This window comes from Oikopleura dioica, chromosome 1 (genome assembly GCF_907165135.1).
Source record: "Oikopleura dioica chromosome 1, OKI2018_I68_1.0, whole genome shotgun sequence".
Lineage (NCBI taxonomy): Eukaryota > Metazoa > Chordata > Appendicularia > Copelata > Oikopleuridae > Oikopleura > Oikopleura dioica.
Window position 1 is genome coordinate 10,874,490 of NC_137291.1, and position 26,162 is coordinate 10,900,651.

At 40.4% G+C, this 26,162-nt stretch overlaps 6 protein-coding genes and 1 long non-coding RNA gene across 9 annotated transcripts; 2 read left to right on the forward strand and 5 right to left on the reverse strand.

Moving 5' to 3' along the window:
* Positions 1-123: 123 nt before the first annotated feature.
* On the reverse strand, positions 124-10,944 carry LOC145695436 (cAMP-dependent protein kinase catalytic subunit beta-like). Of its 2 annotated transcripts, none has more exons than XM_081772420.1 (10): positions 4,850-5,010; positions 4,357-4,418; positions 3,220-3,348; positions 3,075-3,173; positions 2,942-3,024; positions 2,770-2,896; positions 2,464-2,559; positions 2,107-2,229; positions 1,496-1,660; positions 124-631 (listed from the first exon to the last, which is right to left on the reverse strand). In XM_081772420.1, exons 1-10 carry the CDS (start codon positions 4,935-4,937, stop codon positions 506-508), a joined length of 1,098 nt encoding a protein of 365 aa, XP_081628546.1. In that variant the 5' UTR covers positions 4,938-5,010; the 3' UTR covers positions 124-505. The 2 variants fall into 2 exon arrangements, with proteins under 2 accessions (XP_081628546.1, XP_081628547.1); XM_081772421.1 differs by lacking the exon at positions 4,850-5,010 and adding an exon at positions 10,793-10,944 and having other exon boundaries at positions 472-631.
* A 1,819-nt stretch (positions 10,945-12,763) lies between these two features.
* Positions 12,764-13,382, forward strand: LOC145697086 (uncharacterized). Its single transcript, XM_081774238.1, has 3 exons — positions 12,764-12,883; positions 12,930-13,169; positions 13,215-13,382. The coding sequence occupies exons 1-3, from the start codon at positions 12,790-12,792 to the stop codon at positions 13,247-13,249; spliced, it is 369 nt and encodes a 122-aa protein (XP_081630364.1). The 5' UTR covers positions 12,764-12,789; the 3' UTR covers positions 13,250-13,382.
* A 113-nt stretch (positions 13,383-13,495) lies between these two features.
* On the reverse strand, positions 13,496-15,371 carry LOC145697075 (alpha-amylase A-like). The gene is made up of 3 exons (XM_081774228.1): positions 15,154-15,371; positions 13,874-15,107; positions 13,496-13,583 (listed from the first exon to the last, which is right to left on the reverse strand). The coding sequence occupies exons 1-3, from the start codon at positions 15,295-15,297 to the stop codon at positions 13,576-13,578; spliced, it is 1,386 nt and encodes a 461-aa protein (XP_081630354.1). The 5' UTR covers positions 15,298-15,371; the 3' UTR covers positions 13,496-13,575.
* An 840-nt stretch (positions 15,372-16,211) lies between these two features.
* On the reverse strand, positions 16,212-17,216 carry LOC145702028 (F-box only protein 30-like). The gene is made up of 3 exons (XM_081779242.1): positions 16,863-17,216; positions 16,643-16,820; positions 16,212-16,566 (listed from the first exon to the last, which is right to left on the reverse strand). Exons 1-3 carry the CDS (start codon positions 17,122-17,124, stop codon positions 16,320-16,322), a joined length of 687 nt encoding a protein of 228 aa, XP_081635368.1. The 5' UTR covers positions 17,125-17,216; the 3' UTR covers positions 16,212-16,319.
* Positions 17,217-19,601: 2,385 nt separating this feature from the next.
* LOC145702039 (uncharacterized) lies at positions 19,602-25,917 on the forward strand. 2 transcript variants are annotated; one of them, XM_081779261.1, is made up of 3 exons: positions 19,602-19,652; positions 19,739-20,130; positions 25,111-25,917. In XM_081779261.1, exons 2-3 carry the CDS (start codon positions 19,756-19,758, stop codon positions 25,471-25,473), a joined length of 738 nt encoding a protein of 245 aa, XP_081635387.1. In that variant the 5' UTR covers positions 19,602-19,652; positions 19,739-19,755; the 3' UTR covers positions 25,474-25,917. The 2 variants fall into 2 exon arrangements, with proteins under 2 accessions (XP_081635387.1, XP_081635380.1); XM_081779254.1 differs by lacking the exon at positions 25,111-25,917 and adding an exon at positions 20,176-20,982.
* Positions 21,396-23,207, reverse strand: LOC145701779 (uncharacterized). The gene is made up of 4 exons (XM_081778999.1): positions 23,063-23,207; positions 22,471-22,533; positions 21,552-21,637; positions 21,396-21,491 (listed from the first exon to the last, which is right to left on the reverse strand). The coding sequence occupies exons 1-4, from the start codon at positions 23,205-23,207 to the stop codon at positions 21,396-21,398; spliced, it is 390 nt and encodes a 129-aa protein (XP_081635125.1).
* LOC145702057 (uncharacterized) lies at positions 23,611-24,925 on the reverse strand. The gene is made up of 3 exons (XR_014134291.1): positions 24,672-24,925; positions 24,237-24,629; positions 23,611-24,177 (listed from the first exon to the last, which is right to left on the reverse strand). It is a non-coding gene; the product is annotated as an uncharacterized LOC145702057 (long non-coding RNA).
* Positions 25,918-26,162: the final 245 nt, after the last annotated feature.

The window sequence follows — 26,162 nt, forward strand, 5'->3', positions numbered from 1 at the left end:
ATGGCGTAGTTGGTCTAGAAGAAGGGAACAGAAAGTCCTGCAAAAAGCAATATACAATCAGTCAGATATAGATAGTACTTCCTTAGTGTGTTACAAAATGGTCCAACTGGACGGAATTACAGTGCTACGATAGACTGAAAGGACTCGACAATGGCTTGATACTGTTTGGCATGACGTAATAGTTATATAATAGGAGAAATTATATAGAGTTGCCAGATCAATTTAATAATAACTAAAAGTATTTAGGTGCAGTTGTGCTGGTGAAAATATAACCAAGGTGCCATTATATAAAAATATACAGGATTTGTGATATAATATGTGTAGGTGTGTGGATGTGTGGTCAAATAATTCTCTCGATTTTAATTATTAATATTATTATATTATTTATAAAAAGGGTTTTTCTGGTGAAAAGTAGTTTTGGTGAGGTGGTGGTGTCGTTTTTTTTTCTGTGAGTCGCGCATTCTTTGGTAGTTTTCTGCAGAAAAATCGTTTTCGCGGCGAAAATTTAGAAGTCGGCGAACTCCTTGGCGTGCTTCTCGGTCGCGTGTCTCCTTAACTCCTCCTCCTCGTAGTCGTCGAAGTTGGAGGTATCGCCCTCTGACAGGATCTTTGGAATGAATGGCGCTTCTGTCTGAAATAAAGTGTGTTAGATTTTCTAAATATCCGATTTGTGAAATCATAGAAGAGTTAAGTCGGCAGTTAGAAACAGGGGCTAAGCCGCGTTTTTGATCATCATAAAAGAGTCTTGCCAAAAGACGCATTACTTTAATAACCGGCTTAAGAACCGAATCTCCCAGAGGACCAAGTAACGGCCAAAAAGTGATATAAAACTTTGCTTCTCATAATTACCCCTCCACGTCTCCCCAGAGGCCCGCAAACACAAACAGGGACAAACGCCTTTTGACGTCATTCGGTGACAGTTTAAAATCAACTTTGGCGAGTCACATGGTCAGAAAAGAGACCTGCTTTGACGTCAAGAAAAACCAAGTCTTTGGCGAATTGCGTTATGTTGTTTTTATTGGAAGAACAAGGTCATAATCACCCACTAATAAATTTGATCTTGTTATCGTTGCTTTTTCAATTCACGTGAGCATTACTGAACTGCGAATATTCGAAAAGCAATCAGACGCAAAAAGGATGTATGCCCGGAAATATTTAAGGAGCTTTTAAGATAAAAAAATTCTCATTAAAAAGCGGTAAAAGTTCGAATAGAGAAATAAATGAACAATTCTTCATTCGAACCCATTAATTGATTCTGGGCGGAAAAACATGAACGCATTAGCGGGATCAACCTATTAACAATTGACAAATTAGCACTAAACCCTTTTGTTTCCGCGGTCACAGACATGGAGGAGGAGATTTATTATTGATTGCCTTTGCTTGTATATGCTTATTTTCGGGAGAATCTGGAAGATTTCCTTGAAGATTGAAAAAAGGCAAGTGCCTAGGAATACTCTCCTATGATTTCGGATAAAGAAAACTAAGGGCATCTTACCTTTTTCTGGTATGTTTGAATCCAGTCAGTAGCCTGGAACCAGTTGTGATTTTTGATGTCTAACACGGCGGCGCGCAAGTTACCGAATCGCTTTGTCAGGTCAACTTGCAACAAGTTACGGAGAAGATCTTTTAGATGAGACGAGAAATGCGCAGGGAATCGAACCTGAAAGTGGGAAGGTGAGAAAGGAAGTGTAGAAAGCTGCAGATTAGCCAATTCAATGCCAATTTAGAAATTGAGGTCTTTTATGGCTAGGGCTATTGTGGTCGACTTTAGCCGGCTTTTTTATTCAATGATAAAGTATTGCATAATTTACACTGACTTGGGTTTCAATGACCCTTGTTATTAATTTTCTATAGCAAAAAAAACGTCTTGAAATTTGAAAATTTGAAATACAATCCTCCAATAAGAAGTTTCTAAGGGGCTTCTTATCAAATCAAATTAGGTTCTTCGAGCAAAAAAATTCCAGAACGATCGTGAAGCTTGTTACAAAAATAACTCTCGTTCAAAAACAACGTGATTGAGAGATCTTATATCAGTTTAAAAAAATCGTCACGGGATCATGACGGATCGCCGTGGGTAATTGTTAATTATGAAAATTGCGTGCTCACCTTTCCAGAAACAATCTTTTCATAAATTTGAATCGGCTGATCGGCGAAGAATGGAGGATATCCGGCCACCATTTCGTAGATGAGCACTCCGAGTGCCCACCAGTCCACTGCTTTATTATAACCCTAAATCAAACAGTCATATTTACAGTCGCCAAGAATCTGTCACCGAGCGAATCTGACTCTATCTTGGAAAATGCCAGCTGCATTCTCATGCTTAGATATGCTGAAAAATGGAAAAATCTGTCTCAGACAGGCATATTTTTGTCTGCATAATCCGATAAGAGGTTCAAAAACTGGCATTTTCTTCAGTCAGACTCGCTGGTAGACTATTTGAAATGCTGAGTAGATGAAATTTACCTTACTCAAGATGATTTCCGGTGCCAAGTATTCAGGAGTTCCACACAGAGTCCACGTTCGTCCCTTGACACGCTTCGCAAAGCCAAAATCTGTGATCTAAAACGGGTTAAAATTCCGGCAAGGACAAAAACGCAGCATTTCATGCACAAAATATAGTTCAAGTTTACGCAAAATCGTTCAGATTTCACTGACTTTCGCAAAAACCCAGATAATGGTGAATTATCAGACTATTTAATTCGAACATATTTGTATGCTCAATCTGCGCGGCGTGGAAAAGAGCGGCTCACATTGCGTAATGAAACTCACCTTTATGTATCCTTGCTGGTCGATAAGTAAATTTTCTGGTTTAAGATCTCGATAAATAAGGTCGAGATGATGAAGATATTCGAACGCCAGTACGATCTGTGCGGCATAAAATCGCCCATGCGGTTCACTGAAGAAGTGCATTAGGTTTTAACCCCTTTCGCTTTGCTCTTACCTAAATCGACCTATTCTTCGCAGGTGGGAGAACATTTCGCCTCCTGGAACATATTCCAGCACCATGTATAAATATGTATTGTCCTAGAATAATACCGTAACCACTCATGCTCAAGCAGTTTAGCTCTACTAACCTTAAAGGCATATTCAAGATTTACAAGAAATGGGAAGGTAACTGCATTAAGAATTCTTTTCTCGTTCAGCGTATGTTCTACTTGTTTCAACTTGACGACCTTAAAGATAATTTTATTTATGATCAGAAGGAAAAAGCAATCTTACCTTTGACTTATCCAAAATTTTCATAGCATAATATTTTTCTCCATCGATCATCCGCACGAGCATGACTCGACCAAAGCTGCCAGTGCCGAGTGTTTTTAATCTGGTGAAGGCTTCGAGGCCGATGGCGCACTAAAAGATGGTAGAGTTTAGTATTTTGGTCCTTGATGAAGAAAAAATCCACTCCGGCGTGACCTGCCGGAGGGCGATGTGCCCAGAAGAGACAGTTCTTGGACAGACGGGCTTCAGAAAAATGTCGATCTGGAGTGAGCTACACTACTGTTAAAGCTTTTAGAAAAAAAGGAAGAGAATGTATTTTAAATATTTATGAATTATGTTTTAACATCGCGTTTTAGGCAAGTTCAAATCCGCCTTGAGGTCCTTCTGGATCGCTAGTAGATCAAATAGACACTTCAATCATATAAAAAAGGATTTCAGCAGGACCGTAGTTTGTGGTAATTACAGTCACACGCTGGTGAGACAACAGAAGCCTCTGTTGATACATATGGAAAGCAGCGAGACGGCCTTCCATTAGACACCTCTAAGTAGAAAATCATCGATGCTAAGTGGGATTTGACGCGTCCGCTTTTAACCAGTGCTTTGAGTTAAAAACAGTAGCAATAAAAAAGGGAATTATTGAGTAGGAAAGTATTAAAAACCATCAAAGAGGGGCTCAAGGTCGATCAATAAGAAGTAATCTGCTTGAGTTGTTAAAAGGATATTCTGTTAATTCTTATTATCCAAGAATTAAGGACCCGCCCTTGATAATTTTTCGAAAAAACATCAAGATTTTCAGCTTCAAATCGAAGGTTCTTTGAAAGAATTATCCTTGGGTGGATCCTTAGGTAAAAAATAGTGAATTAAAGGGGCTAGATTTGTGAGTATATCTACTGTTTACCGAAGTTTGCCTGGATTGTTTTACTCCAGTCAGGGCTTCCACAGCCTGAGGAACAGAATTTTACAAGCTGTCTTAGGGCCACTGTGCAAATTGCCGCAATATTGTGCAAGATGCAAATGGTCGAGAGAAAAAAACTCGGCTGACCTTCAACTTGCGAATCGACGCGAGTTGGGGTCGATGCAAGTTGGAATAAATGATGTCACAACACTCGTGAAATACGGAATCAAGGAGGAGTAATTTACCTTTTCTGGCGTTTCCCATTTCCTCAGGAACTCTTCTTTGGCTTCTTGTAAAAACTGCTTGACTAAAAAGACATCGTTAAAATTATATCGCTGAACAAATATGGCATGCAGCGAATGTGCTTTCGTCATTAATTAAGGTACACACACACAAGTAACTCATCAGAAAATCTGGCATACACACAGAAACACACAGGGAGAACAAGTTCCACTGTGCGTAGGTGGTAACTATTAAAAGGTCACTCGCATGTATCGTCAGCCATGCCGGGCCCGACACGAGACTCAAAAAATATCGATTTCCCCATGTCACTAGCCCCAAGCCATGGCATCTTTTGCTCGAGGTTGTCTAGGATGAAGCCTTAATTATGCTTATAAAAACTGTAGCAGTTCCTTAGAATGGTAATTATTGACCTGGTTCAGCGTAAATAAGCATAATCAAGGATACACCCCTACTTTAAATTTGGCTTGGTGTGCTCGCCTACGGCGTGTAACTTACAAAACTGTGCGGAATTTTGGCTGGACGCTTTGTCCTTGTCGCTCTTAGGTTTCTCTTTTTTAGTTTTGTGGAATTTAAATTGGAACATCTGGCCACGAGGATCGCTAATTCATCAAAATTGTCAATCTGACAATAGTTCTGTGTGTTGGGCTCACGTTAATGATTCTTTTGACAATTGACGATGTTTTTGTTTGAAAAAGAAGAAAGAGGGAAAGCGGGTAGTGAAGATGCTTGTTCAGTGCAGAGCGCGATCTGCCCGCGAGCGAGAGAGATAGAGAGCGCGCGCCTGGGGTGGCTCAGTGCGCTCTCCCTCGTCCCAAGTCCTGTCGAGCGCGTGGGCGACAGTCACCGACAGTCGGCTTCAGCGAACGCCCGTAGCAAGGAGCGCTAGAGGGGCGAACAAGTCAACTCTCTCGCCTGAGGAATTAATTCCCATTGTTCTTTGGTCACAGTACGCGCACTGCCTGTTCGAGGATGATAATGACCTTTTCAGAAGTGCGGACAGTACTTGTTAGGAAAATGATCAATCAGCTGTTTTTTAAATTTACGATGTTGTGGAAAGGTTGAAAAATTGATAGGGTGAAAGTTGATTCAATTTTGAGTTCAAACTTGAAAATTTAAAAGGGCATCGTTCCAATAGAACATCAACTTTTAACCAAGAAGAATCAGGAAAAATGTCAATTCAATTTGTTTGGGTTGTGCTACAAGCCTCCTCAAACAGAAAAAATCCCGTATAAAAGTGCTCGTTCCAAGTCTGCTCCCCAAATCAAAGCACGCGAAAGTAGATCAGAAGCGGCTAATCAAACCCATGATTTGAGATGATCCCCAATTTTAAGCCGCCCCCTCCACTGCTCCCTTCAGTGAGCCTCGCCTGAATTTCCCAACGGTGAAAAGAACGGAAGAAACAGTTCGACCGGTTTTAGACACAGAGTTTCTTCTCGCGTTCTCTCGGATTCAAAGGTGTGGAGCACGGGCTAAGACTCCAAAAATAAAAGAAAAGATCGATAAAGCCAATCGAGCGCCGTTTATCGGTGGCAGCTCTGGATAAAAATTGACCTCTACACGGCACCGACCTGTTTGAACAAGCAATGAAAAAGAATTCTGCCAATATTTGGGCACACGAAAACACACACATAATAATTGTAACTTGCGCCTCCTCATCTTCGCCAGGCAAATTAAATACAGCGCATTCTGAGCTAGGAATACAAAGAAAAAGATGATGACACAAGTCTTCATTTTTTCTCTAAAAATGAGCTCTAAGAAATCGATAAGCAATGTTGAAATTTTTAATGAAATCGATAAGTTTTTTTTATCTGCCCTTATTTAACCCGAAATTAGAATATTTGGCTACCTAATCTATGCAAATTTTGAATAACAAATTCCTGAAAATATTGACTCGAAAGGAACTTTCTCAGAATCACGTTTGTAAATACAGTAGTCGTCCGAGTAATTGACAAATAAAAACCACGCCCAGCAGGATCCTAGAATTCTTGATTTTCAGAATACGTAAATCGGAAATTTCAATCAATCTATTTCCGCCTTTTTCGCATTTTTTGACACTCTGACGTCGTGGAAATGATCTGTATTTACTGAGCTGAGACGGTAGCATTTACAGTAAGCTCGAATCTAATTTCAGCTTGGAACGGGACAAGGAGCAACTTGAAATCCAAGTCTAAAGATGGCTTCTTTCTGAATTCAATTGACCGTAAAATTGGCGCTTTACTCATCGCAACTGACCGTAAAAACGCCAAAGTATCCTTCCTGACGGTTCTTGCCAAGAAATAAAAGCTACTTCCTCCCAACTCCAGTTTCGAACTCATAAAAGTTCGAACCTTGCAATCAAGGAGGAAAGCTTTCACCTTTAGTAACCGACACGACGAAGGCGGTCTTTCACGACAAAAGAAATGATGACTTCGGGTGTTTTTTGATTGTTTATCCTTACTACTAGTCTCGTGGCAAAACTTGAGTAGCTTGATAAACTGCCAAGAGGACCCTTAACCCATTCTCGGCTTAGTTGGAGAAATTTTTCGAAATCAAAAGCGCAAATTTTGATTACTTCGGAAAACTTATTCATAATAGCTAAAAAGATAAGTTCTCAATTGATTATATAAATTTAGAAAAATCAGCTCTTCAGTATTTCCGCTCGGGATAAAATATCAAAAGCATAAAATCTTACGTTTGCTGTCAATATTATTACAATACTCAGGATACTCCAAGCTGCCCAAAAAGTCCCCGTTCTCTGATTGTTCCTCTGATTCCGAAAAAGAATCACTCTGATCTCTAGTGCAACTAGCTACTGTCATCTTGGTTTCTCGATTGAAGGTACAATCAAGAAGAAAAATGGCAAAAACAATATTTGTGCAGAGCTTTCACTGTGTTTTTGGGGGAGAGTTAGATTTGCGATTATTAATAAATAAGAGAAGGGTAGACCTTGGGAACGAGAGCGAGTTAATTCACATTCAGAAGGGAGTTGATAACGATAAGGAATAGGATTTGTTTACCCTTGTTCGGTAGTAGCGGGGTATCGGTCGTCCCGCCCCTAACCAAAAGCCTAACCCAGAAGGCTACCGCCCCGGGACCCCCCTAGGGCGTTTTCAAGGGGTCTTCTCCCCCGGGACCCAACGCAGGTAATCTCCTAACCCTAACCGCGATGAGTTCAAACAAGCATTCAGCCATAAGGTGAAATATCGGGATGCGAGTTTATGAACTAGCAATAAATATAAATTAGCCTGAAAGTCGACAGAATAGAGTTTATGATCTATTCATGTCATTCAAAGACCGAGGCCATCTATTTAAAGCTTTAGATACTGGCCCGGCCTTCTTACTCTCCAATAACTCGTTTACTGCTGCTCATAAAACTTTTTACCGTGCGTAAAATTTCGATGGCTTTATGTTCGGAAAGAAAAACTTTGGGCACAAGTATGGCGCTTTTTGAAGTCTAAAGAAGAATCTTTTTATATCGAAGGAAACTGATTTCCGGAAGTGGACAAATGGCCACATGTGGATAAACAAAGCAATTTCAAATTTCAAAAGTTGTTCAGGAAAAAACGAGGAAAGAAAAATGACTTGCCCGAAGCGAGTGATGGAGAAAATGTACTTCGATCGATGAACAAAGTCAATTTTCAATTCCATGACATCTTTTTTCACCAGTTTCCAAAAAGAAAAATGGAAAGTGAAAGGAGGACTTTTAGCATCGCCTCGTTGAATGAGGTTTGAAAAAATATTTTTTTCGACCGCAAGTTGAAAACAATGATGTTCAATCAGGACGAAAAAACCAATTTAAAATGTGATTTTTAACGACTCTAAAAATACCGGCTACTTTTTCGACCTTTTCGTCTGACGTCTAATTTCACGCTTGAAATCAAGGAAGAGAAAATCATCCTTCTCGTTTTTGTGAGCCCATTCCTTTTTGTATCTAACTCTCTGGAAATCTGCCTCTCTCTCTTTATCTCTCTTTCTGTCTTTTTAGAATTGTTTGTTCGTATGATGCTTCTTCTCTTGAAAAGTAGAAATTTTCCCGTTGAAATTTATGTTGGAAAAATAGACGTTTTCTCGATGTTTTTTGGGTGTTTTCGTCCGACTTGTACGGCGGCCGGGCGCAAACTCCGACGGCGTTATTTTTCGCCGGCACAAAAGCGAAAAAAAATCCAAAAATTGACAAAAAGAAGCCAACCAGATAAGGGCACGGACGCACAATGGGTGGAAGCTGCAAAAAAGGAGTGCGCGCGGAAAAAATCGAAGGTGCTGGACTCAAGGAGCTCTCTTTCTTTTTCTTTTTTTTTTCTGAGGCTCTGAGCTCTTTATTTCTGTTTCTCGCTTTCTGGTTCGGATGAGCGCCGCCGTTTTAGGACGGACGGGGCAATTAGACACACGCGCGCTCACACACACACTCAATTATAAAGAATATCGTTGGAAATATGATATACGAATATATCACGTAAGGAAACGTGTTTTGATATGAAAGGTACTCAATTTCCAATGGAAATTCTCATCCTTGATATCAAAAAGATTCGAGCACGTCGCGATGAGTGAGTTTCTTTGGCTGTAGCCAATAATGGCTCACTCCTTTTTTGAAAGAAAAAGCTAGAAACATGATAAAATTGAATCAGAGCATATTCAGAAATATAAAAATGTTTTCAAGCTCAGGAACCCGATTGAAGTCTCCTAAACGTCAAATCTGAACGACTTGACCTCTTGATTTTCGCGTGTGGTCCTGAGGTTGGTTGAAAAAGGTCAGAAACTGGCATGATAATTAGTAGTTAGTTTTGGTTGTTTTAGTGGATCAAATGCTCGACTTCTTTATTGAACAAAATTTGGAGGCAATAAAAAATGAGGGGGAAAACTGGGAAAGACGAGAGAGAGAGAGGTAAATCGAGAGCAATAAAGTTGTAAAAAACGAGGGCAACTTTGATCTCGTTATTTGGGAAAATAAGTTAATTGGGGCAGAAAAAACGCTGGTTGGAGCAGGCAAAGGGTTGAATAATCTAATGCAGCGCTCATGTTGAGAATCCAGAAGATTCTTTTTCTGAGAAGAATCGACAGTTTGTCAATTTCGAGGCTCATTAATAAACTACACTGAGGAGAATACATCAACGAAGAAAAATGAACGAACATGTCTACCAGACAAAATGTCGAAATTGTGGGTTTAAAAGGCTCTACCTGTATGTTCATTTGTGCGCTAGAAAAAAAGTCCGATGACCTCGACTTACAGTCAAAATCTTCTTGCGGCTTCTCTCCCCAAATTCTGTTCTTCAGAAAATTCATTCGTCTCTTTTTATCAACCTAGGTCGATTCAGAATAACGTGGATCAATTTTCCAGTGATCTTGCCCGAGGCGCGAGCTCTAGTAAAATAACGGCGCAGGAAAAAAAGAGGGCTGTTTCATAAAACCGTGGAGAGGTGAATAGAGATCCAGAATGGAGAACAAAAATTGAAACAAACTGATTCATGAAAGGAGCTTTGGGGGCTTTTAGGCACGCACTTGGGAACTCAGCGGGGAGGTCGGAAGAGGTTAACCATTGATGAACTGGTTAGAAAATGATGAGCAGCCAAGACAGCGGATAAATAAACAGAAGCATTTATACACTCCTCTTGACGCACAAAAAATGACACGACAATAAAAAAGGCACTCTCATATAAATTAACCACGTCAAAAATACATATGAAAAAAAAGCTTTGACTTACGACGCTCATCGGCTTTTGATTCCACTAAAGTTACCGTTACTTTAGACCTACTGTGTGTTACTGTGTTTGTATGTCAGAATATATCTCAGTTTTTAAGAAGAACAAAACTTACAGTCAAATTTAGTATCTCCCTTTTTGGTCTCCTTTGATGAGGATTTTTTCAATCGTGAGGTCATGATTTCTTACTCTCTTTTTTTGCTGTCGATTTTTTATCATTTATTGGTCACCATGAGCGAACTGTCCATTTTGGGGCTTGAAAAGAGTGGTGTAACGTATCAATATTGTACAAAAGATATTGTACTCGCTTCCAGGGAACTCAGCAAACTTTGGCTAGAGTACACCGTCTTTTTTTTCGTTGAATAGTGCCTTTTCAGGTTGTTAACTTTTACAAGCGATTCTACAAGTTCTTTTAAAATTTAGTTTTTTAGAAAAGATTTCCATCAAGATGCCACATTTTCCGCGAAAAAGGAGTTGCAATCTGAAAATCTCGGATGGATATCTTATTATCCCTCCGTGAACTGTGGCAAAAAAATAGACAGCAAAGGCGGTTTTAGATCGGCTAAATGTTTCCTGATTTAGACAAGCGATACAAATCGAGATTTTGAACGCGCATGTGTGAAAGATTTTGACCTTCGATTACCCCTGAGAGGCACTTTTTGACTGTAAGTTTCATTTTTCGAAAAACTTTCTTATTTGAAAAATAATTGCTCCTACGACTTAGAGCCGTAGATACCCTTAAAAATCACTTTGACTCTCTTACCTTGCTCCTGGTTGTCGCCACCTTTCTTTGAGCCATTCTGACCCATGGCAGCAGCGCTCTGTTTCTAAACTGGCCGGAGGCGAGTGTTTTCGTCGACTGTAAATACGGATTCTAGAAAAATCCCGATCACAGTAGATATTTCAACTCTTCGATTTTTTCTACAAAATCGAAGGACTTTCAAGTCAATTTCGATCAGTCTGAATACTCTCTTGTTTCTTTTCTTCAAATCGAAAGAGGGATGAACGTGGAAGGGATGGAAATTCGAAGTGGCGCATCTTTCAAATTAAGGGCTGACATTGAATCTGCTCTGACTAATCTGAAACTCGAATAATGACGGAAACCAAAAAGGGATTCGCGCTGCGATTTTATCATCCCTCTCGTTTTCGACTTTCTATGTTGAATTCCAACTTTATTTCAGTCTTATTTTTACCCTAAGGATTTCTGTTTTCCTTTACGATTAAGGGTGTGGCCTTCAGAAGAGGTAAAGTAGGTAGAACTTACATAAATTTTTATCAGAAAAAGCTCAGATGCTCCTTTTAAACTATTCTATAGTTCATCAGATCAACCAATTCAATATCAGATTCTAGAGACAACCTAATTCCTAGAAAAAGTTACTTTCGATTCAAGTACAAAAATTGACTAGCAAAAGCCGCATTTTCAGACGCTTCTTCTAAATCTCTATTGAATCTTGAGACGCTAGAAATGATTAAAAACCTCAAGCTTGGCTGAATTTCTTAGAGGTACTGAAAGATTTTGCGCCAAGCATTGAGTGTGAAAAGCTCTTCCCCAACGACCCCGCCTTACTTATTTTTGATCTTCAAACGATAGAATCTACGTCAATTTGCACCCCTATGTAAATTACTTCGCCAATAGGTAGATCTAAGGAGGCGTTCGTAAATGCGAACAATAAAAATGAAGAATTTAAACGCTTTCTAATAGAATAAATTTTCAATGTGCTCTAAGTCCCTTTCCTCTTTCTCTTTGTCCCTTCTTCCAAAAAGAAAAAATGTTGGAAATCCTACCTTTGGGTCGAAAATAATAAAAAATGTAGATATATGTAGCGGGTGTCAGCTCTAGAACGATATTAATGCTCTCATTGTGATCGTGATAACTCATGCTAGCGGTGCATCCTTATTCGTTCACTTTGGAGGACATTTGCTCCCTCCGGCGAAGTAAACATAACTGAAGTCTAGGGTGGTAGATTTGGAATACTTTCAATTATTTTATTACCGATTAAAAATTTAGGTATCCACGAATATTCGTCAGCAATCAATGATCTCGTCGAATAATGACAGGTTCTGATTTCTATATTTGATTCCTTGTTGAAAAAAATGCACGATGTATGCTCCTTTGATCAATTCAAACGAATAATAAAATCTGCTTTATAAAAACTCATCGATTTTATAGTTAATCTATTGATTTATTTTCCAAAAATGATAAATATAAGACTGAAAATTGAAATTTTTAGACAAGCGAAAGATACAGTCAAATCATTTTATTGGTGTCTTATCTTATTAAAACCCTGAATCGAGCATTCTGAAAACTTTTTGAAATATTTTTATGCAAAAAAATAGTGACAACCCTAGTCCAGTGCGACCGGTAGGTTGAATGCGCGCGATGCGCTGCGCGCTCTGCCGCCACGGGCCACGTATCCGCCAATAGAAAGTGGCGGTAGTTTCCTGGTAGGGTGAAAACACTTCGCGGAATGCTACCACGGACCACGTATTCCCATACAAGACTTTGCGCCTCCTCCACCAGCGCGCCGCGCCCGCTCCAGCGCGTTAACGCCAGTGCAAATATAGACAGCTCTATTTCTGATTAGAAATCAATTTTAAACTTTATAAGTGGCGGATAAAAATGATGAGTTGTAATTATCAAAAATACTTATTGTTAGCTAACAAAATCAGCTGAAAGTGAATGAAAGGGAGTTTTTACGAGCTGGCTGAGATTATCCGAAAGTTTACGATTTAATCCGTGTATATTATTATTTTCTCAAAATGGCAAGAACTTGGAAAGAGATAAAAAATACAGCAGACTTTCAAAATCTCTTAGAAGACTCGCACAAGAGACCGCAAGCTGTTCTGATAACCTGTAAGCTACTAATTTATAGCTTGATTATTCTTCATTGAAATTCTAGCGCCCTCCTGCAAGGCCTGCAAGAGATTCAAACAGAAAGACTTCCAGCCAATCGTGGATCAATTCCCGAATACAGATTGGAATGAAGCTTGCGCTTTTGAATCCGGAATCAAGGAATTCAGCAATCCTGGAATTCTGCCAAAGTGGAATTTCTTTGTTGATGGAAAACTTGAGGTCGAATTCCCTGGAGTTGTGTGGCGGAACATAGATGATGCGGTTTGCGATTGCGAGTGGAAGAAAGGTATGAAATTGAAGGTGTCATGATTACGAAATTATTGAATTCAAGGAATCAAACGCGTCATTCGAATGGGCCAGAATTAACGACATCAGGAAAATAGACAAATGTTTTTTCAGTGGAATAAATTTATTTGAACAGGTTTTTGCTTCCCATACAGAAAAAATAAACAGAAAAAAGAAATTTCTTGAAAGTTAAATTTAAGCAGGGTAGTAGCACCATGGGACTCCACCAGTGTATGACTCAGACCAGCAACATCCGAGGGCTTGGCATTGAGAAGAGCTAAATTAGATGCGTAATAAATCTGTCAATGTCAATTTTTGTGAGCTTACTTGATTCCCATGTATCCACAATCTCGTTTACTGCTGTCAGCTACGTTACAGCTAGATCCGCCAGCGCCGCCATCTCCGCTTTAGAAGGGTTCAATTCAAATAATTACTTTTGCTAGTCAATGCACCTGCTGGAGTGAATGCACCAGGGCTCTCCAGAAACTGAAGATGGGCACCACAAGCATCCCTTGGATTCACACTCGCCTTGTTGGGTGCCCATTTCGCCACAATCGCGCTTGTTCGAGCAATTGCACGAGGTGCACTCGCCTCCAGGACTACCGGTAGTGGTAGATGGAAGTGTTGGTGCAGGTCTAGCAAGGTTCAAGAACAACTACATTAAAAAAACTAGTATCATAGATTTGAACCCGTCCCCGCCGCCAGAAGCAGGGTAAGAGACTGAAATGTAACTGACTGGCGAGTCTCCAGTTGGAACATTGATCTGAGCCTGTCCACCAGAGACGCGGATAGTAGGTCCAGTGCATCCACCCTCAGTTGGGTCACCCTGTCCAAGATCGCAATATTCGCCATCTGGCATTGAAGTAGCAATAGAGCCAGACCAATTGCTTGAGCCACCGTTGATGGCCATGAAACCCTTGTTGCCTCGGGAGAAGGCGATCTGGTTATCCCAGCCTTCAGTCCACTTGGTCACTCCAGTTCCATGGACGGAACCTCGGAACATTCCAAGGTTCTGGATGGCTCGCCATCTGTGCTCGCAGACCCAGCCGTTTTCACAGCCGTAGCCGCCATCGTAACCGTTTGGTTGCCATCCAGGTGGTCCCTCATCGGGATCGGAGAAGTAGTAGGAAGACATGACTCGTGGCTCACCGTAGTCGTGGCCCATCATGAAGGTAGTGAGGGTCTTGAGAGCCCAGGACTCCTCGAAGGTAACAACGTGTCCTCCGCCACCATGGCCTCGCTGGTTGTCGTGGTTGTTGATGAACACGACGGCGGACATGGGGCCGAGGTAGCCCCAGTCGGGACCGATGTTGGCAAGGTGCTTGAGACTGTGAGTGTTGGAACCGACGCCCATGCAGTACTTGAATTCAGTGACTCGACCGAAGCCTGTGTACTCGTTGGCAGTGATTGGCTCGCCTCCCTGGTCGATGACCTCTTGGAAGATGAAAGGTCGTTCTGATCCTTTGAAGCCCTCTCTGACGCTCAAGTTCTTCAATCGGCCGAAGATGACTTCCAAATCTCCTGGCCACATGTGTTTGCAAGCGTCAACTCGGAAACCAATAGCGCCCATATCGATGAACTGGTTGAGATAGTCAACAATCTTTTCTCTGACATACTCAGTGCCTTGGTTGAGATCGATGAGGTTGACCAATCGGCAGTTTCGGACCTGGTTGGCATCACCGTAGTTTTCAATGTTTCCACTGCTTGTGTAACAGTTATTATCGTTAAAATCATTTCGAGAGTATGGAACACCGGGGAAGTCGAGGGAGTTAGCGTCGAAGTAGGTGCCAGCAGTTCCAGTGCCTGATCCGCCACCGCCACACATGTGGTTGGGGACGACATCGACGATGGTTCGGACACCAACAGCGTTACATCGTCGGACCATGTTAGCAAATCTATCATGATCTCCGGATCGGTTTCCGATTTTGTAAGAAATTGGCTAAAGCAATCAATTACTAATTGCAATCAACGAAGACTATCATTACCTGATATTTTTCCCACCATTGACCTCCGACGATTCTGTTTTCAGTAGGTGGGGAAACTTGAACGGCACCCCACTTCTTTGGTCCCAAGAATTTCTCGCACTCCTCTGCGATGGAGTCCCAACCCCACTCGAAGAGGTGGACCATACCGCTGTGACCTGGAGCATAGGCAGCCTCCCACTGGGCGGCACCTAGCCCGAAAAGTGTTAAACCAAGTTTCATGTTTATCAAAAACTGAATTATTTCAAAATCTTTAAACTTTTTTTATGCAATACAGCAGTTGGCGGCTTCCCACCAGCCAGTCAGTTTATCATGAGAACAGTTATAAGATATTGAATAATTAACACGCCTGTATCTAAGTTCAGAGCTCCATGGTCCATGGACAATCATAGTTCATAATCTATGTTAATTTGGAATATTCCATGGAGCGAAAGCGTAAACAATACGATAAAAACATTATTGTCTCACGGTGCTGCCCATTCTTTTAGGATAAAGTTTTATCTTTAACATTCATCGAGTCGTAAATGTAAGAGAATGGGCATTTTAAAAACTCATCATGGACCAGTGCCTAAAACGTCTACCGTAATGACTTCTCCTGTTACAATCAGAACCCCAAAAGACTTTAAGGTTAGTTTTTAAATTAAATAAAAAAAAAACTTTTTTAAGGTCCCTACTTTTGTAACAAGGCCAGGGACAGAAATAAGCCCACACTCAGAGGAAATTCCCTTGAGACCGAAATATACAATAGAAGAATATTCAAAGCTTCAAATAGAAGTTGCTACGCTAAAGAAGTAAGATAGATTGATAATCTTTTTCGTTTATTGCATTTTTAGTGAGAAAAATTATGGACAACGGAGAGCTCGAAACACAATTATAATCCTCTCGTGTATTGTATTTATTTGTGCAGTTTTACTTGCTGTTGTTTTTGGCACCTTTGCTGGTAAATTTCACAGAGACGGACTGGCTGTGAACGAAACAATTTATGTTATCGATGAAAATATAAATGAACTTTTGCGACTCTTGCGTCCTGTGAACGCAAAGCTTAACGACATTAAGGAAAAACTAAATTCTACTTGTCGATTCAGCTTCGACAATGGTCAGCTTGTTTTTATTCCGAATAAATAGTAGCTCTTACCAGAGTTTTTGTAGTTGTTTATTGGTTTATCTTTTCAGTAAGAAAATGGCAAATCCCGCACTTGGGTTCCCCTTGCCATGCCAATTTGGGGCAAAGGACGAGTGCCATATTGTGTTTGAGAACTTTTTAGGAAAGAACAAGAAGTAAGATGGGCTCCTATCGCAGGCTCGTCAGATAGTCGCCAATTAGCAGGCTTCGAATGGTTCGAAAATGTCCATTTAAAGTCGAGGGACCAGCCCTCCTCGGTTTTCTTCCATTGGGATAAAACCATTCCACAGTCACTACAGTTAGTATGAATCTTAATTTTCGCATTTTTCGCGCTACAAAAATAGACTCTCTGACGGTAACAAGTCTTACCTCATTATATCATCAACCAGTACGCTGAGATCATAGTTTGTCGCCAGCAAACTCTTCATCGAATAACTATCGAGATTTTTGATGATTCGTATGAGAACTTCTACCGGCATATCAGCCAAACCAATCGAAGTTCTTCTATTTCTCACTACTTTTTGTGGGCAGGGCCAACATTTTTTCACTAAACATTTTAAACATTTTTTTGAATTAAATGTAGAAGTACCTGTATCGTGTTTTAAATGTCCTCGATCGGGAACGAGTCTATTTCTGTAGAAGTTACAGCCATATCGATGCATGGGGCAGCGTTCAATAATTGTCCCGTATAAATTGGGAATAACCCCGTCGTGGATATTCGCCAGATGCTCGCTGATTTCATCACGTCGAAAACTGTTCAAAGTTTGAAAAGTTGGCTGTTCACAGAGAATACGTCTTTTGTTGCGAAATCCCAACTTCCTGGGCGTTCCTTTCACGCCTATGTTTCCCATGGAATAGTAGGAGTGATATAGGAAAGCTCAAAGACGGTCGCGTCTATTTTTCAAAACTTTCTTCCTTTGATCGCACCCGAAAATCATCACCGGCCCTGATGCACTTAGCGAAGCAGGATTGAATCCGGAACTAGTCGTTGACGGTTCTCGATCACGGATCAAAATTAAAATGCCCCTTACGCAACTCCTTTGGCACGCAATTTATTAAAAAATTGCCGTTGATCCGCGGTGCCTAATCCAAGATAGGGCAGGGGCTCAGTCAGCCGAGACTTTCTACTTGGGCGGCCGAGGGCAGCTGGCTTTAATTTCAAATGCATCAGCTCTGGAAATTCCACAGTTTGGGCGCTCTCCGATCGACACGACCATCCATGGCTAAAATTCAGTTTTTGAATAAGACGGATTTTTAAGTTCTTGAAATAATGATACGTCTACCACCTCAAGTGTTATTTGAAGCTTTTAAAGTGCCACACTCTTATATAATTTCTTGACGCTCACGAAAAAATTTCAACGTTAAAATAGTTTAAAAAGCACTTGTTTTCGGAGCAACTCACCTCCATCCAGCGTCCTCGCTCGAGCTGATTGAGCCGGCCACTTGGTCCGATGGAAGCAACTGGTTAAACAACGCTTTCACCACGTCGGCTGGGCTTGAAAACACCTTTTACATGGTCAAAAATGGAGTTCAAAGAATTGTTATGAAGCTTTGATCCGTATTAAATCATCGTTTGACCGTCTCCTTATCTCCAAAATTGCACTGAGTTTCTGACTCGGCCTTTTCCACTTTCAAATGTTTGAAATCACGTGACACAAAGGGCTTCTAATTGATCTTACATTCAGGATGAATGACTCAAACCTTCCTTGAATATATTGCCGCAATCCGTATCTGTCTCCTTTGTGATATCTTTGATTAAGTTTTTCAGCCCGTAGACCCTTAATAAATCCAGCAGGGAGCCCTTAAATTGGATTGAACCTGTTCCTGATTGAAGAAGGAGGTTGCCAGCCCGTGATCACTTCAGAACTAGCATCAGAATCTAAACAAAATCGTCGTAAGAACAAGTTCAAATTTCAAATTATTGTTAGGGATATCCTTAAACGAAAAAACTTCAAATGAGACCCTTGAAAATAAAAATCTAAGTGCTGCACGTTGATTTAGAAAATTTTCCTAATGAGCTTCGAGTTTGGATTTTAATTGACTCGAGAGGCTCATTTCAAGTTGAGCCAAAAACTGTTTCTAATATTTGAAAAGAAAAATCACACCCGTGATAATAAGGAAATGTTTAAAAAGGGATGACATACGGGATGATCAAATTTGTCATTAAAAATATCTAAAGACCACGTTCACTGACGGCCGTTTTATTTTTCTAGTGGAAATTTGATGACACCTATTTAACCGGCAAAAAGCGTCATTATGGCTTTTGAAAATTGCATTTTAGTAGTTGAGCCTTTTTCACCAAAGTAGAATTCGAGGAAAGACGGGCGAAGATCCATTCCACGACCGCGCGATTGTCAACAAATTTGTCACAGTGGGCAGAGCACTGCATCACGAATGTAATCACAATTTATTCTCAAAAAATTAATTTTTGAAATTTCACCGGAAGTGGGTCAAAACTGCCGGTCTAGCAAATTCACCGGTCGAAAATTTTTGGGGTCCAAGTTTTTTATTAGCATCCTATTACCGGTAGGTGTCTTTCAACGCGATTTGAGGTCTGATTTTAAGTTTATACTGGTCAATAGAAAGGGATCTCTTTTTTATCTAACCATTTGATGAGGGTTTGAGACGTGATAGAGTGTTCCTTCTGCACTTGTTTTGTTGCACGGGGCAATAAATTCAAAAGGGTAAGAAAGTTTTAGACCTTTTTAAAACAACGGTGGTAACGTGCGAAATCTGAATCATAAAAAGGCCTAACATGTCATGGTTCCATTACCGCGTCTCTAGGAAATTGAAAAACCGCGACGGCAAATTATATTTAACTTAGAATGAGCATATTCTGAGGATTTGGTTTTCAATCGGACGAAAATCGACCATTAATATTTGGACTGAATTATATCAAATTGAACGGGATCTAAAATACGTCGCTTTATATTTTAAAAATTTAAGACTGTACTTCTTTTTTCTTTAATATGAGTGAGACAAGTTGTCTCTGAAGTTTTCGTTTTCAATTTTAACTTGACTGTATAAAAACCGCAAGATTGAATAAAAGCTGACGCAAATAATCACTTTCCCGCGGTTCATTTCCGCTTGCACCCGTTTCCAGTGTCTACCCATAAAGCTAATCACCTTGCCTAACTTAAAAATCGAGTTATAATGACCGTCTACGACAATTACATTAAACACTTGCAAACAAGCCCACCCGCCAAAAAATCGTTGAGCCACCGATTTCTTCCGTCGGTGAGGAGCGCGACTCACAGGGTGGACGAAGAGGGCGCGCGCGGGGAGCCGCTCATAAGCGTCGAGAGCAGTCATGATAAGCCAGTGATCCCTTTGAGGAGTAGACGAGAATCGACTTTGATTATTTTTATATTTTTAACAGGTAATTAATGATTAATGATTTTAGAGAGGGAACCTTGCGGTTTTTGACAATTATTATTGAACTACGTTTTGACAACGAAATTGTAGAGACTTCCTGAAACAAGATGAAGCTTGCCCTGTACGCATACACCTTTGCCCTCGCCAACGCCCAGCGAAAGAAAAAGAACAAGAAGAACAACCGACCAAAAGCTACCGAAGCACCTCGAGTCATCGCCCTTCCTTCTCAATCTGAACCAGGCCTAGCAGACAACCGACAGACTATCGCCGATATGCTCCACTACCAACTGAACTACTACGGCATGAACACGGACTCTTTGGACGTCCTTAGCTCCGGTTGCTGGTGCAATTTGATCGGAAACTACGACAAGAGAAAGGGCCAGCCAGTCGGATCGATGGACATTTCTTGCCGAGCACAGAACCATTGCTACAGATGCATTGGAATGGACTACGGCTGTGATCCCCTCAACAGTGCCTACACTGTAAGCTTCCTTTTTCTTTGATAAATTTGTGAACCACGTTTTAAGGTTGTCATCGATGCTAATTCTTACGAGCTGACATGCGAGCAGAACACGGACCCATGTGCTCTGAACGCGTGTATGTGCGATTTGGACTTGGTGAACAACCTCGTCCAAAACATCGCCGAAGAAGGCTCAAACTTAAATGGCTTGACCGAAGCTACTGGCTTCGATACCCAAGCAAGGTGTATTCCCGGTAATAATCCAGGACCAAAGGCAGACCAGTGCTGCGGAGAATACCCGAAGCGATTCCCATTCTCCGACAACTACGGACAGCGAGGATGCTGCAGTGGTAAGACTTACAACACTAACACTTTAGAGTGCTGTGCCGGTGGTGAGATCAAAGGCATTGGATATTGTGGCGGCTACTAAGCATCAAGCTTCTATTCAACTTATTAGTAAGGAAAGAGTTCTAAAGAAAACAAATTTGCTCAATTTTCTAATTCATAATTCGCGCCAATCATTTGAGCGACCTTTTTGAACTCTCAAAGGCAGTTACATAATATTAAAAAAAATGCTTCTTCATCTCTTCATCCTCCTAAGAAAAACCTAAGAAGTCGCCTGTCAAAAACACTTGTAAAATATGTATAAATGTTCTTTTTTATATGTTCCTCAAATATGAGATCTCGCAGACTAGAAACTCACCTAGTCTGCGAACGAAAACTTTCTTATGTTAAAAAATATCGCTGTAAGAGACAGCATCTCTTTACAATGATTGCTAAAGTGGCAATTGACATGGCGCGGCCTCGCCATGCGAATTCCACAAATATTGATGTCTACTGTATTTGTATCGAATAAAACTATATATACCTAAAATTAATGGGTATTGATGGCAAGAATAACCGTAGTAAGGCTTTCAAAAAATAATTGAGAGATGTTCATGATGAAATGAAAAGGTCGAGTTCAGAAGGAAAAAAATATTATAGATACGGAAAAAGTTTTAATGACTTTATGATTTTCAAAAAAAGATTACCTTCATCGCTACTTTTTTCAGAATCACTGTCCATTAGCAGAAGTTGTAGCTCATTTTTTATCACACCCAGCTGCTCCTGTGATAAGGGTAATACACGTTTCTTAGCCGCGAATTCTCATTAAAAAGCCGCGGAATGTAAATAATGATAAATTTTAAGCAGCTTTGCTCTTGTTTTGGAAATATTGAAAATTATATAAGACGGAGTTAATGAAAATTTTATCTTGGATTAGGGTTTGACTTGTGGGCTAAAGTCACGTTACCCTTCCTTAATCACAGCTGGATCTTTGGAGGAATTGCAGAGATATCGTCTGAACATTTGGCGAACAGTGGCATCGTCCCATGCATTGCCGCTCTTTTGCAAGTTTGAAAAGATAGATTTTCGAATTTCAAGAAGTGAGTCTGCCAAACTGACCTTACGTGAAGATCTGGAGGAGGACTTGGCGGAAGTGGATGATCGGTAGGTCCGAGAGGAGGAGCGGCTAATTGCGTCGTCATCATCTACAAAAGCAAAAGTTACTGTCTGCCACTTAGAAATCTCCAGAAATCTGAAGTGGCCAAATATGCTGATATGAGAAGAAACTGTCTGCGACAGTTCTTCCTTGCAATTTGGTTCGTGCGTCTAGTCAATCTTGATCGGGTAGGGCGATAAGGGCTTATGTTTGAAGCGCCCAGCTGCGCAGAGCCTTACGTTAGCGCCATACAGTGGTGAAGTACAACATAAATAAAAGCGAGAAAAAGAATAAACAGAAAATTTAAAATGCAACAAGATTTTCAAAATCCGATGTAGCAGTTCTAATGTTACTAATTCAATCTATTTGCTTATCATCAGTTTGAATATCTGTGAAAAATTATATAAAATAATTTTTGAACAAAATGATATCTTTCCCTGTCTGGTTCAGCAATTTAATTTCAGTTTTTAAATACAGTTAATTATGGAATTTTTGGACATTTTTTGTCACAAGATTTTCGCAAAAATGTCCAAAAATTTGATACACGCTGCCAGAAAAAATGTCCCATCCAAATCGCTTAAAAAAAATTTTTTTGAGGAAAATCCTCATCATCCTCTGTTTCATCCTTCTTCTCAAGACAAGAAATGTTCTAGGGGTACGAGATCAACCTTCAAATTTATCTTTCTCAAAGAAAAAGTAAGATTTTTGATAAGAAAAAACGTCATATCTGGCAAAAAAACAGAAAATTGAAATTTCGGCGCAGAAAATGTCCAAAAATTTGATACAGGCACTTTTGAAAAGTGTCCCAAGAAAACCCCTTAAAATTGGAAAAATGTCCAAAAATTTGATGTCCAAAAATTCTATAAAAAACTGTATTATTACCTGAACTTTCTATGTCGAATGGATTTGCATCTGTTTCAAGGCCAGTCAGTGAGACTCCATTGACTTTTTATGGATAAAATTGTACTTTTTACAATTGTCTATTTATATTTTCTATCCAAAATCATAATTTGCTTTTGTTTGTTCGGGCGCTTTCATGATCATCAGTGCAGCTTCAACTGCAGCGTCGACGAGTGCTTTCGCAATGAGCTTGTATTCATTTCTGATCTTGACAAATTTTTTCTTCGGCTGGAACTTCTGCTTTTCGAAAAATCGAAGAGGAAGAATGTTTGAGAAAACATTGTGCTGGTCGAACAGCGCGGCCGAGAGGTCGAGGTTGGAATCGAGAATCGAATGGTTAGGAATGAATTTTCCTGGAGCTTCGTCGAGGTGGGAGACTTGAGTGCGCTTCCAAAAATGAGAACAAGGGACGTTCATGGCGGGGCAAACTCGAAGATGAATCGCCATGTGGGCGCGTTTCAAACGTCGAGGACAGCTTTTCAAGGGTTTTGAGCCTGATTTTGTTAGTAAAATAAGATTAGGGTTTTACATCATAAAATATTATTCACAACCTTGCCATAAATCGAATTTATACAGTCGACTTCTCTTTGCGAGCACAGTTCTTTCTCGTGCTCGCAAATCTTCCACCTCTCATCTTCAAGCTCGCAAAAATTGCACTTTACAATTTCTCGTTCATAATTTTCATCTTCATTACTTTCAATCTCTAGTTCTTCTTTCATCCGAACAAAGAGAATCTATTTTTATTGCTTGCAGTAACCTGCTTCCAGTAATGCGTTAAAAGAGACAAGGGGTGACTAAGATCTTTTGGGGACATGTGTTAATCGCAAGGGGGGATGACTCTGTCTCTGGTCTGTCTTTTTTTGCTTCCTGATTTCGAGAAATGATGAAAAATATGCGCTGATACTAAGTTACTGAGAAATCATGGAAGAGACTTTTTATTTATTTGTCGAAGAAAAACGATGTTGGAAAAAGCTTCTACACTTCTTTCAAAAATGAAACTTATACATGTATATGACAAAGCTTGTTTCCTAATATGACTCGATAATACAGTCAATAAATTATGTGAATTGAAAATTCCAGCTTGGAATCAACGAAGAGATTTTTTTGTTTTTTTTTCTCGTTTTATTTAGGTTTCAAATATACAGATAAACAGAGTTCAAAATTCGCAAGAATAATAAGATTTCGAAAAACTGAAGTAGACGGAAACGGACCAGGGGAGGTTTTTAATGAGTTTCATTTTTTTTACTGGCGAAGTATAGACATATTATCATATAAAAATATTGCCCGGCATCATTTTAATCGTGATCCGATGTTCTGCCGAGCGGGTTTTTTGTTAAAACTTATGTCCATTTCGGGGTTTAATATTTTCAAGTTTCATTTAGTTGTAGATTGATAAAGCAGCGTCTCGGTATTTTAAAACTAGCATTCAGAACGGAAGATTTAAAAACAATTTAACCCGCCGTCGCAGGAAGAGAGTATGTCCAAATTATGCAGTGACGGGTTAAGAAAGTGAAAGACGATTTGTTGACAATTATCGAGAACGAGTTAAAAAGATAGAAATTCTGATCTACTGAAGAATTGAAGCGCGAGAGATGAAGGTCGGGCTCAAACGGATTTCAGCTTGTCCTTGATATATGAAGTCATGCGGCGCTGGACTCGGGATGTCGGGCGGCGGACGGGTTTCTGGACCTAAATGGTTCATTTACAAAATGTCTCAATTATCCATCATGTTAGAGAAAGGGGCTTACCTGATCATGAAATTTAATCGTGTCCTTCTTTATCGCTCGAATTTTCAATTGTCTATCTGCTGGAGCATGAGCAACAGGCTCCGGCTTGTAAAGTTCGAAGACCTCAACTCTTTCGTTGAACGTGACTCTTCTGAGCGGCATCCTGCTGGTGTGGTATCTGCTGGGTGGCGCGATGGCAATCAGCCCAGTAGTGGGCAAGTGGTCCACATAGGTTGCGGATGAGCCGGAGGAACTTATAGAGCCGTCCGAGTATGATCCAGTGGAGCCGGTTGAGCCGGTAGATCCGTAACGAGCATGAGCCTGAATTGAGCTGGTGCGGCGCGGCGCTGAGCATGAGCTTGGAGGTCTACTGGAGCGGAGTAGGAGCGGCCGAATGGCGTCTTTTTCGGAGCTCTAGAATTCCGATAACTCGCTGAATTAGACCACTAAGCTTACGTTTTAGCTTGCATGGAAGTAGAGAGATTCATCTTTTGCGTAATTTCGCGCAGCTCCTCCACAGAAAGCGAAGATCGCGACCTCATCGACGGTCGACTTTGCAAGTTAGCCTTCTATTCTGGGTTTATTTGAAAAACATCAAGCTACTTTATGTGCAATCGTCATTGTAAGAACGATCGTAACATTCCTAGAAAAAGCTTGGCTATTTCTGTGGCGTTTTGATGGGAGCCAGTGAGACTATGTAGCAGGAGCTCGGAATGTCGCCGACGCCCTTGGTGGAGCCGCTCACCGACCAAAGCGATTACGATTAAAGCTAGAATTAGAGAAAATGACGCATTGCTACAGATGCATTGGAATGGACTACGGCTGTGATCCCCTCAACAGTGCCTACACTGTAAGCTTCCTTTTTCTTTGATAAATTTGTGAACCACGTTTTAAGGTTGTCATCGATGCTGATTCTTACGAGCTGACATGCGAGCAGAACACGGACCCATGTGCTCTGAACGCGTGTATGTGCGATTTGGACTTGGTGAACAACCTCGTCCAAAACATCGCCGAAGAAGGCTCAAACTTAAATGGCTTGACCGAAGCTACTGGCTTCGATACCCAAGCAAGGTGTATTCCCGGTAATAATCCAGGACCAAAGGCAGACCAGTGCTGCGGAGAATACCCGAAGCGATTCCCATTCTCCGACAACTACGGACAGCGAGGATGCTGCAGTGGTAAGACTTACAACACTAACACTTTAGAGTGCTGTGCCGGTGGTGAGATCAAAGGCATTGGATATTGTGGCGGCTACTAAGCATCAAGCTTCTATTCAACTTATTAGTAAGGAAAGAGTTCTAAAGAAAACAAATTTGCTCAATTTTCTAATTCATAATTCGCGCCAATCATTTGAGCGACCTTTTTGAACTCTCAAAGGCAGTTACATAATATTAAAAAAAATGCTTCTTCATCTCTTCATCCTCCTAAGAAAAACCTAAGAAGTCGCCTGTCAAAAACACTTGTAAAATATGTATAAATGTTCTTTTTTATATGTTCCTCAAATATGAGATCTCGCAGACTAGAAACTCACCTAGTCTGCGAACGAAAACTTTCTTATGTTAAAAAATATCGCTGTAAGAGACAGCATCTCTTTACAATGATTGCTAAAGTGGCAATTGACATGGCGCGGCCTCGCCATGCGAATTCCACAAATATTGATGTCTACTGTATTTGTATCGAATAAAACTATATATACCTAAAATTAATGGGTATTGATGGCAAGAATAACCGTAGTAAGGCTTTCAAAAAATAATTGAGAGATGTTCATGATGAAATGAAAAGGTCGAGTTCAGAAGGAAAAAAATATTATAGATACGGAAAAAGTTTTAATGACTTTATGATTTTCAAAAAAAGATTACCTTCATCGCTACTTTTTTCAGAATCACTGTCCATTAGCAGAAGTTGTAGCTCATTTTTTATCACACCCAGCTGCTCCTGTGATAAGGG

Excerpts from the sequence above, each read along its gene's own strand:
- LOC145695436 (XM_081772420.1), bottom strand. The coding sequence starts at position 4,937 with ATGTTCCAATTTAAATTCCACAAAACTAAAAAAGAGAAACCTAAGAGC. Across the intron at positions 3,349-4,356 it reads AATGGGAAACGCCAGAAAAG|TGCGCCATCGGCCTCGAAGC; the intron begins GTAAATTACTCC and ends ACCATCTTTTAG. Across the intron at positions 3,025-3,074 it reads ATCTTGAATATGCCTTTAAG|GACAATACATATTTATACAT; the intron begins GTTAGTAGAGCT and ends GTATTATTCTAG.
- LOC145697075 (XM_081774228.1), bottom strand. The coding sequence starts at position 15,297 with ATGGTCCACCTCTTCGAGTGGGGTTGGGACTCCATCGCAGAGGAGTGC. Across the intron at positions 15,108-15,153 it reads AATGGTGGGAAAAATATCAG|CCAATTTCTTACAAAATCGG; the intron begins GTAATGATAGTC and ends TGATTGCTTTAG.
- LOC145697086 (XM_081774238.1), top strand. The coding sequence starts at position 12,790 with ATGGCAAGAACTTGGAAAGAGATAAAAAATACAGCAGACTTTCAAAAT. Across the intron at positions 12,884-12,929 it reads GCAAGCTGTTCTGATAACCT|CGCCCTCCTGCAAGGCCTGC; the intron begins GTAAGCTACTAA and ends TTGAAATTCTAG. Across the intron at positions 13,170-13,214 it reads CGATTGCGAGTGGAAGAAAG|GAATCAAACGCGTCATTCGA; the intron begins GTATGAAATTGA and ends ATTGAATTCAAG.
- LOC145701779 (XM_081778999.1), bottom strand. The coding sequence starts at position 23,207 with ATGAAAGAAGAACTAGAGATTGAAAGTAATGAAGATGAAAATTATGAA. Across the intron at positions 22,534-23,062 it reads CTCGCAAAGAGAAGTCGACT|TCAATGGAGTCTCACTGACT; the intron begins GTATAAATTCGA and ends ATCCATAAAAAG. Across the intron at positions 21,492-21,551 it reads CCTCCAGATCTTCACGTAAG|AGCGGCAATGCATGGGACGA; the intron begins GTCAGTTTGGCA and ends AACTTGCAAAAG.
- LOC145702028 (XM_081779242.1), bottom strand. The coding sequence starts at position 17,124 with ATGGGAAACATAGGCGTGAAAGGAACGCCCAGGAAGTTGGGATTTCGC. Across the intron at positions 16,821-16,862 it reads ACATTTAAAACACGATACAG|TGAAAAAATGTTGGCCCTGC; the intron begins GTACTTCTACAT and ends TAAAATGTTTAG. Across the intron at positions 16,567-16,642 it reads CTGGTTGATGATATAATGAG|TGACTGTGGAATGGTTTTAT; the intron begins GTAAGACTTGTT and ends TACTAACTGTAG.
- LOC145702039 (XM_081779261.1), top strand. The coding sequence starts at position 19,756 with ATGAAGCTTGCCCTGTACGCATACACCTTTGCCCTCGCCAACGCCCAG. Across the intron at positions 20,131-25,110 it reads CCCTCAACAGTGCCTACACT|GTTGTCATCGATGCTGATTC; the intron begins GTAAGCTTCCTT and ends CCACGTTTTAAG.